The 14,288-nt window shown below is 38.6% G+C and overlaps 1 protein-coding gene across 1 annotated transcript; it reads right to left on the minus strand.

Annotated features, from left to right (window-relative positions):
* Positions 1-13,254: 13,254 nt before the first annotated feature.
* On the minus strand, positions 13,255-13,833 carry LOC112177613. The gene has a single exon (XM_024315895.1). It carries the CDS (start codon positions 13,831-13,833, stop codon positions 13,255-13,257), a length of 579 nt encoding a protein of 192 aa, XP_024171663.1.
* Between the last annotated feature and the right edge of the window lie 455 nt (positions 13,834-14,288).

Genomic DNA, 14,288 nt, shown 5'->3' on the forward strand with positions numbered 1-14,288 from the left:
CTCTGCATAGCCACCTCGGTTGCTAGGTTGGCCCCATCCTTGCGAAGACCTGCCATATCCGACGCGGTCTGCTTGGTGTGGTCCGCTATAGCGTCCAAAATTGCTTTTTGACGCTGATCCTGCCAGCTAGCGATACCTGCAGCGTGTGCCTTCACAGCACATTCTGATTGTGCGATCTGCTGCCGGGTACTCTCCGTATGTAGAGTCATCCGCTGATCGAGTTCGCGGAGAAGCTTATCCGACTTTGCTGTTTCTCTGGCAAAATCAGCGTTCATCTTCTTGCGATAGTTCTCGATATTCTCCATAATGATCGCGAACTTGACCTCAGCGGTCGCTCCTTCCGGAATAGGCTTCGAAACAAAAGCCTCTTCTTCTCCACTTTCCACTGCAGTGTCGACAGTGGCGGGGATAACAAGCTCGCTGGCCTGATTAACATTGACGCTCTGACCCTCAGTAGCGGTCGAGCGATTCTCATCTTGTCCAGTTGACATACCGGGTGATTGGGACTGATGAGAGAATCGTCGCGTCACTTGTTCTTCAGAAAGACCACAACAGTCCGCGCGAGAATGCGGTCTGTAACTGGAGGTCTTATGTTTTGAGCAGTTAGCGTAGCCTTTTTGATAAGGGTTATCGCTAGACTTCCCAATGGTTGCGTTCACAAAGAAACACTATTGAGGTCCCACTGGGCGTGCCAAAATGTTTGTCTCCAAAACCAGCTGGTGTGCAAACAGTCTCTTTTGAGCGTGTGATTGCGCAGGCGTGCCAGCACCGCGGGGTGCAGTCGTTGGGGTAGTCCCTTGACCTGACTTCTTCTTCAAGCGCTGTGGACGAGGAGAGCACCAACCTCGTCACAGGGTTCTTCTCTTGCCTTTCGGAAAAGGACTTCTTGCCTTACGCGGGTAAGGGCTTTGGTTGTGGTCTCTTTGCGTTCACCGTATCGATACTCAACGTTGAAGGTTGAGCAGAGCAATCACTGGGAAGTTGGAGAAAGCACGGGTTTTGCTAAAGCGTGACTTTAGCTTCGCTGGGTTGCGAGGGCGTTACCCTTGCTTCGCTGGGTGTGTCGGTGGCAATAGTACTGGCAGTCGGCTCGCGAGGAGACTGGGACTGGAAGCACGGCCGCCGGGTTGATCTGGTGAGGCTGACAGTCGGCTCGCGAGGAGACTAGGACTGGCGGGCGGTCACCAGGTTTCAACGAGGTTGAAGGTTTGCTCCGAGGAGGCTTTGTAATCGCTGGGATTGATTGATTAGAGAGAGATCCTTGATTTCGCCGCCTAACCCTGTACTTATACCCTAGGGTTTCGACTGCTCCTTGCCTTAGAAGGATTCTTAATTGAAGTTTCCTGTTTAATTTCTACTACTCGATTTCAATAAGGCTTCGTCTCCTTATGAATCACGGAATGGGCGAAGCTATAACCCAAACCCGAGTAATTTTATTTTTGGCCGCAGGTATCGGCCCACTGGCTGGAACCCACTAAAGGATCTTGCCAAAAATACTTTTGGGCTCAAACAGAAGGTATATATTTTCGGAATTTTCTTAGGTACCCGGGTGTTTTGATCATTTATAAGATTATCAGCCATTTTACAATTCCAACAATATCTGTGTTGTGAACATGGTAAAATTAATATAGACTAAAAAATATGTAATTAAGTACTCAGTATTGTAAGGAGGTTCTCCATTTGATAATCAATGTTATCTCCATTTGATAAAAGCTGTCCAACTATGATATTTACACCTTTCATTACTCAATTACCATAACCACAATAAGTGTGGTTATAAGTCGTAATTTTAGTTCTACTAGTGTAATTTATTATTTTGACACTATTTGTTACATGTTTCTGAACAATATCACATATCAAGGTAGAATGTGTTGTCAATATGGTAAAATTTATTTTTTAAAATGACACATGTAACATATTAGCTAGTTCAATAGGTTTGCACTATATTAATCTATTAAAAATATAAAAAATAAGGGTATGGCATACATTAAGGTACCCTAGATGACATATTTTCATGTAAATTTCTTGTTGAAGATACACTTTCGTGCAGAGAAAAATTCACGACAAATTTATATGAGTAATAAGACTAATATAAACACAAAAAGAAGAAGTAGGGCTGTGATATAATTTGGCTGGCAGGGAAATCAAAATCAAAACTGAAATAACTTGTCAACATCAGCTGCATAGTATCTCATCTCTTATAATCCATCCTTCCGGCGCGCAATGTAGCGTTTGACTAGATCATGCACATTACCATCTAGTTTTCTTCAAATAACTGCAAGCAATCAACCTTTCGAGAATGTCGCCTTTATCTGTAACCTCTTCTCTTGAGAGGTTTTTAGATGATGAGCCAACATGATTTTGTAGTGAAACTGGAAGTCGACTCTTCCTTGTCACATTTTGGTAGTATAGAGGTAATACAAAATGCTCTATTCTTCGGTGGACAACCTTGACCTCGTTTACGTACCAAATAGTTCTTGCTTGAGCTCACTTCACCATCTCCAATGAAAAATTGTGATTATCTTGTTTTGCATTTTGGAGAGTGATCTGGATCACCTTCTTAGAGCTTCCATTAGTGTCAATTTCTGAGCTGCTGTCACATATCATATTTTTTTTTCTATATCTTAGGTTGTACATCACTACTTCCTACAAAATAGTTATGTGTTAAGTACAAAAAAAAAAACATTTAGAAGAGTGTAATATCAACGACCATCTGCAATATAAAAAATTACAATATATAATCTCAAAACTGTTTAAGGAAAACTGATTGGGAGAGAATTGAGTCATACTTTCATTGATAATAGGGGCATCTTTATATACAGGATTACAAGACATAGAATCAGAGTTGTACAAGAAAAGATAATTGTACAATTAATCGGATATCTATGAATATCTTCGAGAATATCTCTAATTCAAAACCCTATTACAACTAGGTCAAGTAACTTAGAGTTTGGGCTAGACACATATATATTCTGAATTTACTTGAACACTCCCCCTTGTGTTGCCCAAACATGGTGCTTCTCTCATTACCTCATTAAAAACCTTGCCGAGTAACAAAAACCCAGTGGGACAAAAATAACCTCGGTCGAAGGGGGAAAAGAGCACAATACACCCTTCACATTTCGAGACTATACATATAGACATCTCCCCATGATGACTACTATCATGGGAGTTCGGATAACTTCTGCAAACGATGCTACCAACATATTTCTCAAAAGTGGAATTTAGGCAATGACTTAGTGAGCAAGTCTGCCACACTGTCCTCAGATCGAACCTAGTTCGCTTTGATCTTGAGGAGAGTCTGTTGTTGCTGATTATGCTTGGTGTTGTCGCTTTTGATGTAGCCTTGCTTCATTTGTTCAAAACAAGCTGCATTATCCTGAATGCTCGTAAGCTCATCTGTGGTAGACTTCAAACCACAATTGTTTGAACATGCATAATTATGGATCCAATCCATATACATTCACGAACCACATCGTGAAGAGCAATAATCTCTGTATTGTTCGAAGATATAGTGACTAGGGTCTGTTATGTAGACCTCCAAGATATCACGGTCTTGACCTATGGTGAACACTTAACCAGTTTGGAAAGACTTTTGTGTAGGTCAGAGAGATACCCAACATCAGCAAAACCTTTCAAAACACATGTTGATTTTGAATGGGGATAGAGGACGCAGGCCAGTGTTGGCAGCGTTCCTGGTGTGTGATGGGACCGAATCCATCGTCTCTCTGTAGGGATAGAACAAGCTCATATCAATCGTACATCTCAAGTACCGAAAAATATCTTTTACACCAATCTAATAGCGTCATGTTGGCGCAAAGCTATATCTAGCTAACAAGTTCACTGCAAATGAGATGTCCGGTCTTGCGCATTGAGCTAAGTACAAAATGTGCCTATTGTACTTAAACATTACAATTTTGCCTTTAGCACGTCTTCGTCATCATCCTTTGGATGAAGAAGATCATTTTCAGGATCAAGACTACGAACGATCATAGGGGTGCTTGAAGGCTTGACCTTATCAAAATGCCTAAGCATCTATCAACACGATGCTCAAGTTCTAAACCGAGACATAATTGTGTTCTCCCAAAATCTTTCATCTCAAACTCGGATTTCAAGAGTTCAGTGGTTTCCCTTAACTCTTTAAGGGCTTCCAACAAAGATCATGTCCAACATGACGTGATAGAATCCTAAACTTGATGCTGATTATCCTTGGTGTTGTCGTTTTCAATGTAGCCTTGCTTCATTTGTTCAAAACAAGCAGCATTATCCTAAATGCTTTTAGGCTCATCTGTGGTAGACTTCAAACCACAATTGTTCGAACATGCGTAATTATGGATCCAATCCATATACATTCACGAACCACTTTGTGAAGAGCAATAATATCTGCATTGTTCGAAAATATAGCGACTAGGGTCTATTCTGTAGACCTCCAAGATATCACGATCTTACCCATGGTGAACGCTTAACCAATTTGTGAATGACCTTGGTATGCGTCAGAGAGATACCCAATATCAGCAAGACATGCCAAAACACATATCGTTTTGGGATGGGGACAGTGGACGCGTGCCAGTGTTGGCGGCGTTCTTGGTGTGTGATGGGTTGAAATCCATCATCTCTTTGTAAGGATAGAACAAGCCCATATAAATCGTACATCTCAAGTATTGAAAGATATATTTTACACCAATCCAATGGCGTCGTGTTGGCGCAGAGCTATACCTTACCTAACAAGTTCACTGCAAATGAGATGTCTGATTTTGTGCATTGAGCTAATTAAGTACAATAATGTGCCTATTATACTTAAGTAAGGCACTTCTGCCTCTAGCACATCTTCGCCATCATCCTTCAGATAAAGAGGATCCTTTTCAGGATCAAGACTACAGACTATCATGGGGGTGCTTAAAGGCTTGACCTTGTCAAAATGTCTAAGCATCTATCAACACGATGCTCAAGTTTCAAACCGAGATATAATCATATTCTCCCAAAATCTTTCATCTCAAACTCGGATTTCAAGTGTTTAGCAGTTTCCCTTAACTGTTTAAGGGCTTCCAATGAAGATCATGTCCAACATGAGCTGCAATAGAATCCAAAACTTGTTATGGAAACGCGCAGGCATATCCCTTCCCAATCAAGCAGTCACTTTAGTAAGCGTTTCAACCTTATTGTAAACGCGCTCCGTGATCTAGAGCCACTTGACTTGGGTAAATGAAGTTCACCATGAACCTTCATGTATATTCTGTATCTAAATCCTCATATAGATACGTAGTGACCACATTTGTAAGCTGCATGTTTAGTTATTCGGAAACTACCAAACTGACAGGGTAGTAGAGTGCAATGACATCCATTACAAGAGAATATGTCTCATCGTAGTCTATTCCAGGGCATTTTGTGAGAAGCCTTGTGCCATAAGGCGAGATTGCCATATCTTTTTCTCATCACGCTTTCTAACAAAGACCCATTAGTCAATAGGTTTTATGTTAGGAGGTGTTGGCATCACTGGCTCGAAAACCTTCCTCTTCGTTAGAGAATCCATATTAACCTGGATTGTATCTTTCCATTTAAGCCAAATTTCTCTTTGTTGACATTCATTCATCAATGGAGCGTGGTTCGATATCATCGGACTTAACAAACTCATGCATAACGAAATGCGCAACTACATAATCAATTATGATAGAGTTTCTATCTCACGTCTCATGTACACTAGTGTAATTTTCAAAGAGCTCTATATTCTCAGGAATAGGTTCTGACGTTGAGGTGTCCCCTAACGATAACCATAATCCGAAAGATACTCATGAGACGGATTTTGAGTGTCGATGATCCAAAGATTGAGTTGTTCCAAAGTATCCTTCGAACCCACGGGCCTCCCATGCATCTTAGCTGGGGCCATGGCCTGTAACGCAAGAGTGCCAATTTCTTTGGCGTTGGCACCATGCCTACCTCTGTGTAGGGTGGCGCTACGTCCTCTCGTAGGGACGTCCTTCCTTGCAAGTATATTTACAGCAGATGTGTGATCTCGTCACTTTAACAGGGATCGAGATGAGACATAGTGGGGATAGGCCACGACAATTTCTATTGTTCTTGCTGAACATCCGTGTTCTTATCTCCCTTTAACGACGGGAAGACTGTCTCATCAAAGTGACAACTAGCAAATCTAGCTGTAAGAAGATCGCCTTGCAAGGGCATGAAGTGGCGGACGATTGTTGGAGTCTCAAATCCAATGTAGTTGCCTATTCTTCTGTAAGGACCCATCATAGTGCACTGTGGCGGCGTAATTGGCACACTCAAATATGCGTAAGTACGATGCTTGTACCCAGTCACTAGCTACAACGCAGAGGTAGATTAAGTAGCAGTGGTCGTAGACAAATTAGCATAGCTGCATGCGACATTGCATCACCCCAAGCGGATATAGTGAAATTGAGTACTGAATGGTGATAATAGAATTTCATTTGTTGAGATACCATGGGTCTAGTATGACCATCTTAATTGATGATTTAAGATATGGTAGCTTGTGTAGGAATATCTGTGTAATGAATCATTGAAATCAGTGTGATGAATCTTTGTGATGTTTGTTATGAAAAGCTTGTATAGGAATATTTGTGTAATGAATCGTTGAAATCAGTGTGATGAATCTTTGTGATGACCGGCGAAATATGTGTGATGATCAGCTAGACAATTGCTATATGTGTGATGACCCGCGGAATCTGTGTGATGATTAGTAGGATGATGGTTATCTGTGTGATGACCGGTGGAATCTGTGCGATGATTAGAGTGATGACTGCTCAGTAGCGGAGTTGAATTGTTATTAAGTTAACAATGATCGAGAAGACTGTTGTGATGGTCGGGGCTACCTACGGACGTCAGAGTGTGAGATGATGATGACTACTCTGACTTGAATTGTCACATCCAAATTTTTTTTAGATGTGACTTATATTCCAATCATGGAAATAAATTTCCAAAATCGAAATACGAATAATTGGAAAAAAAAAAAAAAACGATACTAAACAAGTTTTCGAAATTGAAACACAACCTTTATTACAAGAGGGGTTTACACCAACATTTACAACAAAGGTCAACTATATTCCAAGTTCTTGTCTAGGACCCAAGCATGATTAACAATAACACACATGTATATTACATTATAAAAAAAAAACACCCTTGCAGTAAAATAACTTCAAACTTATTTATTTGTCACCTGCAAAATGATAAAAAGGGGTGAGCAAACATTGCCCAGTAGGAGAAATAAACCTCTTTGAAAATCATAGTTAGAATAGCAATAATGAATGGATGCAACTACTATCTATTCCCGATAATCCACATTGCAAAATAAACCGAGTCTACATGTCCCATACCATGTATTTTACCACGATGGTGACTCAGAGTATTTAACAATGTGAACTAACCCCCACCCAAAATCAAACCCCCTAACCCTCTTTTGCTAATCATCTTGTCTATTCCCCTTTCGCCAGTCCCGAATTACCCTTTCAATATCCTATACTAAGTGCACATTCACAAGTGGGAATACCTGGGATCTGGTACCTGCTGAGGTTATAGACTCAACTACGCAAAAGATAAACCAACATACTCATTCCAATAGCATATTCACATTATCATCACCACCCTTATACTTCATGTCTTATTGATGCACAAATACTTTGAATATGTAAGTGTATTCACTATTCAGCCATACCAAACAAACAGAAACAGAGGACATGAATGCATATAATCATGTACACAACCATCCAATATAATCATGTAAACAACCATCCAATGCAAACATAGAGGCTCCCCAAGTTTTTCCCCTACCTCGATTGATTTTCACGTTAAGTATCCGGATGAAAACAAGTTCCTATTGCAAGAATAGAATTTATTAGTTCCACACATAAAGAATTAAAGCAAAACTCAGCTAACATACTAAGAAAATCTTAACAGTGAGTTATTTTGACCAAAACAGGTTTTTACTTGACAAACTGAAAATATTGCAGTTTTCTGACCCAGTCACCTTAATGTTAAAAAATGTAAAAATCTGTTTAAAATCTGCTTTCAAGGTCTTCTAACGATTTGTAGCTGACATCCTAAAGAAACTTTTGGAATTTGAATCACCTGAAAAAAATTTCCTAGAATTAGTTATGAATTTTTAAAGTTCAGCTACAGTCCCACGTTTTTCTGTAGAAACTGCTACTGTGTGCTAACCTCTTCAGTTTTAATGTACTTTCTACAACTCCAATTTGTGTAAACCTTTCAATACTGAAAATAGACTTTCTGAAATGTCAAAGAAAAGAAACCACACTTACAACAAGGCTTTAAAGGATGAGTGAAGGCTTTCTAAATTCAACTTTAAAACTGCATATGTTTCCTACTTGGTTCTTGACTCTTCTCAAATCAGATTCTATTAATCTATGTCTTCCAAAATTTCTAATGACTAAAGGAAACAACAAACCAGATACAAAGTGATTTCAAATTCTAATTTGGATCAATTCAAATACCAAAAATATAAACTTTTTTTTCCAGAAAACTAGTAAAATCAAATAGAAGATGAGAAAATAATTAGTTCTAGTTGTTCCAATAACAACAACTTTATTCCTAACTGAACTTCATCTCTATTGTAACTTCTTCTATCATCAAGAATCCCCAAGTCTTATAATAACCTCTGAACAAAACCCAATTTCCAATTTGCATTAACCATCAGAACCACAAAGAACTCATCAAATCAAAAACTAAAAGAATCACACCTGACTTTTTACTTCTCCACTTCTAAGATACCAAAACTCCCTTTCTTTCTCTCTCTCCCTTGTTTTTCTATGTATCTAGCAACTCAAGAAACTGTATGGAAATCATAGATGGTTTAGCCTATTTATAGTGTTTGGAAAGGAGGGGTAAACGTAGAAAGCAAGATTGGTCTAACAGAAAGAAAATTGGATATTCAAATTGAAATCTTACCCATATAGATACTAGACTTGCCACCTCCCAATTTCTAGAGTTCCAGCTCTTGATTCTAGGGTTCCAGCTCTAGCTTGATAGCTTTGGGGAATCATCAATCTGAAACTTGATTTCCAAGGCTGTTGACACCTCCTACTTACCCAAGGCGGCGGCTATGTCCTTTGTACTTTCCTAAGGCGGTGGCTTGGTGTATCAGATGGAGGAGAATATGGGGGTGAGGAAGCCGATGAAGAGACGGGACAATGCTTTGAGTTTAGGCGTTGTTTGATTTGGCTTTGTCATGGAGTTTATTCTATCAGCTGTTAAGCTACTTGGGTTTGAGTTTTGGGCCAAATCTTTTGGGCTAAACTCTATTTACTTAAACCCAAATAAGTAAAATTCAACTCTATACTATATATATAGATACTATATATATATATATATATATATATATATATATATACAATATTTAAACAAATAGTTTAGCACAATAAAATTAAACTTATTATTTTTTTTAGAAAATGTTAAAAATTTTAGGTCGTCACACTCTCCCCTTCTTTAAGAAATTTCATCCTCGAAATTTAGAACATACCACAATCTGTAAATAACTCTGGATACTTTTTCTGTATTTCTGTTTCCAATTTCCACGTAGCTTCTTCCACGTTTGCATGTTGCCAAAGAACTTTGACTATCGGAATATTCTTTGTTCGCAGTACCTTTTCTTTCCGATCTAATATTTGGATTGGTCTATCCTCGAAAGATAATTGTTCGTCCACATCAAGATCTGTCCAATCTAAAATATGTGTCGGGTCTGGTTCATATTTTCGAAGCATTGACACATGAAAAACATCATGGATACCCGAAAGCTGTGGTCGTAGAGCTAACTTGTATGCTACTTCACCTTTCCCTTCTAAGATCTCAAAAGGACCAATAAATCTTGGAGCTAATTTCCCAGTTTTTCTAAACCTTTGAATTCCTTTTCAAGGTGATACTTTCAGAAACACATGATCACCCACATTAAATTTTAGTGGATGTGTCCTTTGATCGGCATAACTCTTTTGTCGACTTTGTGCTGTTAGCAGTCGTTGCTTGATTATCTTTATTTTCTCAGTAGTCTCCTGTATAAAATCAGGTCCAACTATGGTAGTCTCACCTACTTCTGTCCAGCATAATGGTGATCTGCAAGGTCTACCATATAGAGCCTCATATGGTGCCATTCCGATGCTAGATTGGAAACTATTGTTATATGCAAATTCTGCTAATGACAAATAATCTTCCCAACTTCCATGGAAATCCAAAACACATGCTCTCAACATATCTTCCAAAATTTGAATTGTTCTTTCTGACTGACCATCAGTTTGGGGATGAAAGGCAGTACTAAAATTTAACTTTGTACAGAGAGATTGTTGTAAACTTCCCCAAAATTTAGAAGTGAACTTGGAATCTCTGTCTGATACAATTGAGAGAGGAATTCCATGTAATCTAACCACCTCTTGAACATATAACTTGCCAAGTGTTTCTGCAGAATCTGTAGTTTTTACTGGTAAGAAATGAGCTGATTTAGTTAAACGATCCACAATAACCCATATTGCATCTTTACCTCGAGGTGAACGTGGTAAACCAGTTACAAAATCCATGGTAATATAATCCCATTTCCATTCAGCTATTGGCAATGGTTGAAGTTTTCCTGCTGGCTTTTTATGCTCTGCTTTGACTTGTTGGCAAGTGAGACATCTTGCTACACATAGTGCAATATCTTTCTTCATTCCATCCCACCAAAATTGTCGACGCAAATCATAGTACATTTTTGTACTTCCAGGGTGAATGGTGTATGATGAGTAATGTGCTTCACGTAAAATTTCATTTCTAAGCTCTGAAATCTCAGGTACATATAACCTTCCAAAATATCTCAAACCATTACTCTGATCGAATATCCAACCCTCAAGTTGATTTCCAGACATCAATCTGTCTTGAATTGATTTGGATAGAGTATCCTCCTGTTGTTTCTCGATAACCTTTTCCATCAAAATTGGTCGCGTGGCTAAGTTACAAATACGAGCCATATTGTTGTGTACATCAACATGTAGATTATATTCACAAAGAGACTCCATCATCTTCCATTTCTGAACATGTAAGCTTGCCACAAACCTTTCTGATTTTCTACTTAAAGCATCTGCAACTGTATTTGCTTTTCCAGGATGGTAATGCAATCCGAAATCATAGTCTTCTAAAAATTCCATCCAACGTTGTTGTCTCATGTTAAGCTCCTTTTGAGTAAATATATATTTCAAACTTTTATGATCAGAATATAGCTCAAATCGCTCACCATATAAGTAATGTCTCCAAGTCTTAAGAGCATGGACAATAGCAGCTAATTCTAAATCATGTGTTGGATAATTTCTTTCGTGTGTTTTCAGTTGTCGAGAGGCATATGCGACCACTCTATCTGATTGCATTAACACACATCCCAATCCGCGTAAAGAAGCATCTGTGTACACCACGTAACCTTCTCCTCGCTCAGGAATAATCAACACCGGAGCAGTAGTTAAGCGTGTCTTCAATTCTTGGAATGAATTTTCACATTCTCTATTCCAGATAAATTTGACTTCTTTCCGGGTTAACCTGGTCAAGGGTGCGGCTAATCGAGAAAAATCTTTTATAAATCTTCGATAATAACCAGCCAATCCAAGAAAACTTCAAATTTCTGAAATATTCTTTGGCTGAATCCAATTCATTACTGCTTCTACCTTGGAAGAATCAACTGCAATGCCTTCGTTAGAGATCACATGTCCCAAAAAATTTATTTCAGTCAACCAAAATTCACATTTGCTAAACTTAGCAAATAGCTGATGTTCTCTCAAGGTCTGTAACGTAATAGACAAGTGTCTCTTATGATCTTCCTGTGATTTTGAGTGAATGAGGATGTCATCAATGAAGACAATTACAAATTGATCCAAGTAGGGTCGAAAAACACGGTTCATTAAGTCCATAAATGCTGCTGGGGCATTTGTCAATCCAAAAGGCATAACCAAAAATTCATAATGTCCGTATCGAGTCCTAAAAGCTATTTTCGGTACATCTTCAGGTTTGACTCGGAGTTGATGATAACCGGAACGGAGATCAATTTTCAAAAAGAAACAAGAACCCCTTAACTGATCGAACAAATCGTCAATTCTTGGTATTGGATATTTATTCTTCACAGTTACTCTATTCAATTGACGATAATTGACACACATCCGAAGAGATCCATCTTTCTTTTTCACAAAAATGGCCGGTGCTCCCCACGGTGAAGTACTAGGACGAATATAACCTTTGCCTTCTAATTCCTGAATTTGTGCCTTGAGTTCTTTCAATTATGCTGGTGCCATACGGTAAGGGGATATCGAAATAGGTGATGTACCCGGATATACTTCAATTACGAATTCTATCTCACGCACAAGAGGCAATCCGAATAAATCTTCCGGAAACACATCAGTAAATTTCTTATCCCCGTAAAAAACTAAAAGTTTCACCTTCCGGAGTACTGATAGTTATCTTCTTTTTACCACAGTCCATGATAGCATCATAACGACTAAGCCAATCCATACCCAAGATGATATCGTGCTCTGACATTTCCAGCATTATCAAATCAAAGTAGAATTTATGATTTGATATTTCTATCATGCATAGCCTACACACTCTATTAACTCTTACACCCTTACTCAAAGGAGACCCAATAATTAATGAAGTCTTCATAATCTCAGGTTTCAATTCAAGTATAGATGCAAAGGATGATGATATAAAAGAATGTGTTGAACCAGGATCAAACAATATTCTAGCTGCCGTATTAGATATTAGAAATGTACCTTCTACCACTTGAGATCCATTTTGTTCCTCCATGTCATTCAGAGCATACAGTGGACCCTGTGTGGGACGTCTTGCGCCAATTGGTGGTCTAGGCCTAATAAAATTTCCTGGTCGTTGTGCCTGTTGAGGAACATTTGGCCTCTGCCAATTCTGTTGTGGTTGAAAAGGTGCACGATACTGTTGTTGCGGTGCATAACCCTGCTGCTGCTGAGGATGAAACTGGGGTTGTGGAGCACGAAACTGAGGTTGTTGATTTGGACGAAATTGTGCATATGGAACTTGGTTTGATTGTATGAGTGGACAATCCCTCTGAAGATGTCCCAGTCCTCTGCAGTAGTAACAGAATTTTGTATATGGAGATGTCCCAAAAGATTTGTATGATCTCTGGAAATTATTTCTGGAAGGTCCAAAATTCTGACGTTTAAACTGTCCACTAGTACTCCCAGAATTCCAAACCCTTTTTGTTTCTTGAATACTACGTTCAGCAATAAGTGCTCAGTCCACCACTTCAGAATATTTCAATAACTTTAGAATCGATACTTTCTCCCTAATCTCAGGATTAAGTCCTTCCTCAAATTTCTTTGCTTTAGTAACCTCATTGGGAATAATACCTGGAGCAAACCGCATAAGTTCCTCAAATCTACCTTGGTATTCAGCTATTGTCATTTCCCCTTTAGATAGAAACATAAACTCTTTTGCCTTGGCTTGCTTTACTGTGTCTGGGAAATATTTCTCAAGAAAAATAACTTCAAATGCATCCCAGGTTGTAATTTCAGTGTTTGGAGTAGCAAGAACTGATTCCCACCAGTGATAAGCTGCACCTTCCAAGTACGTACATGAGATAATTACTTTCAAATCTTCCGGCACTTTTTGATTATTCAGAGTCCTCTTCATTTGTCTCAACCATTCTTCAGCTATCATGGGATCTAAGGTACCCTTGAATATAGGAGGTCGGGCCTTACGAAATTCACCTTGTATTCTCATAACTCGTTCTCCATTACCTTCTTGATGATTATCATTGCGATTTTCCCTTATTGCACTTGCCATATCTTGAATAGCAGCTATGACTTCCATTTTGCTACTAACCTCACCCTTTATGTTGTTCTTCTGCCATTCTTTTGGTTTAAAAACAAAACAATCATATAATTTTTATTATGCGTTTATAAAATTTAATTAATCTAACATGTAGTAAACAAAACTTTCAAGTATGAGACAAAGATTAAAAACGTAAGAGAGAGAAGGATAAACATAACATATATTACATGAAAATTTTACAAAGTTTTGAAAGTAAAAACACATATCTACAGACTATATTTTACAAAACTTTAAGCAAAAGTAGCACACCTTTATACAAAAGCTAATAAACACACCCATGGTTATTTATTCTACACTATAGAACATAATTACTCAGCATAGCATTTTAAACTTCCTCTTCCTCATAAGGTTCTGGGGAGCTAACAACTAGAATAGCCTCAAGATAGTCCCCCATTGAGCTACTCCCATCATCAGTACTATCATTATTATCATTA

Source organism: Rosa chinensis, chromosome 7, assembly GCF_002994745.2.
Source record: "Rosa chinensis cultivar Old Blush chromosome 7, RchiOBHm-V2, whole genome shotgun sequence".
Classification (NCBI taxonomy): domain Eukaryota; kingdom Viridiplantae; phylum Streptophyta; class Magnoliopsida; order Rosales; family Rosaceae; genus Rosa; species Rosa chinensis.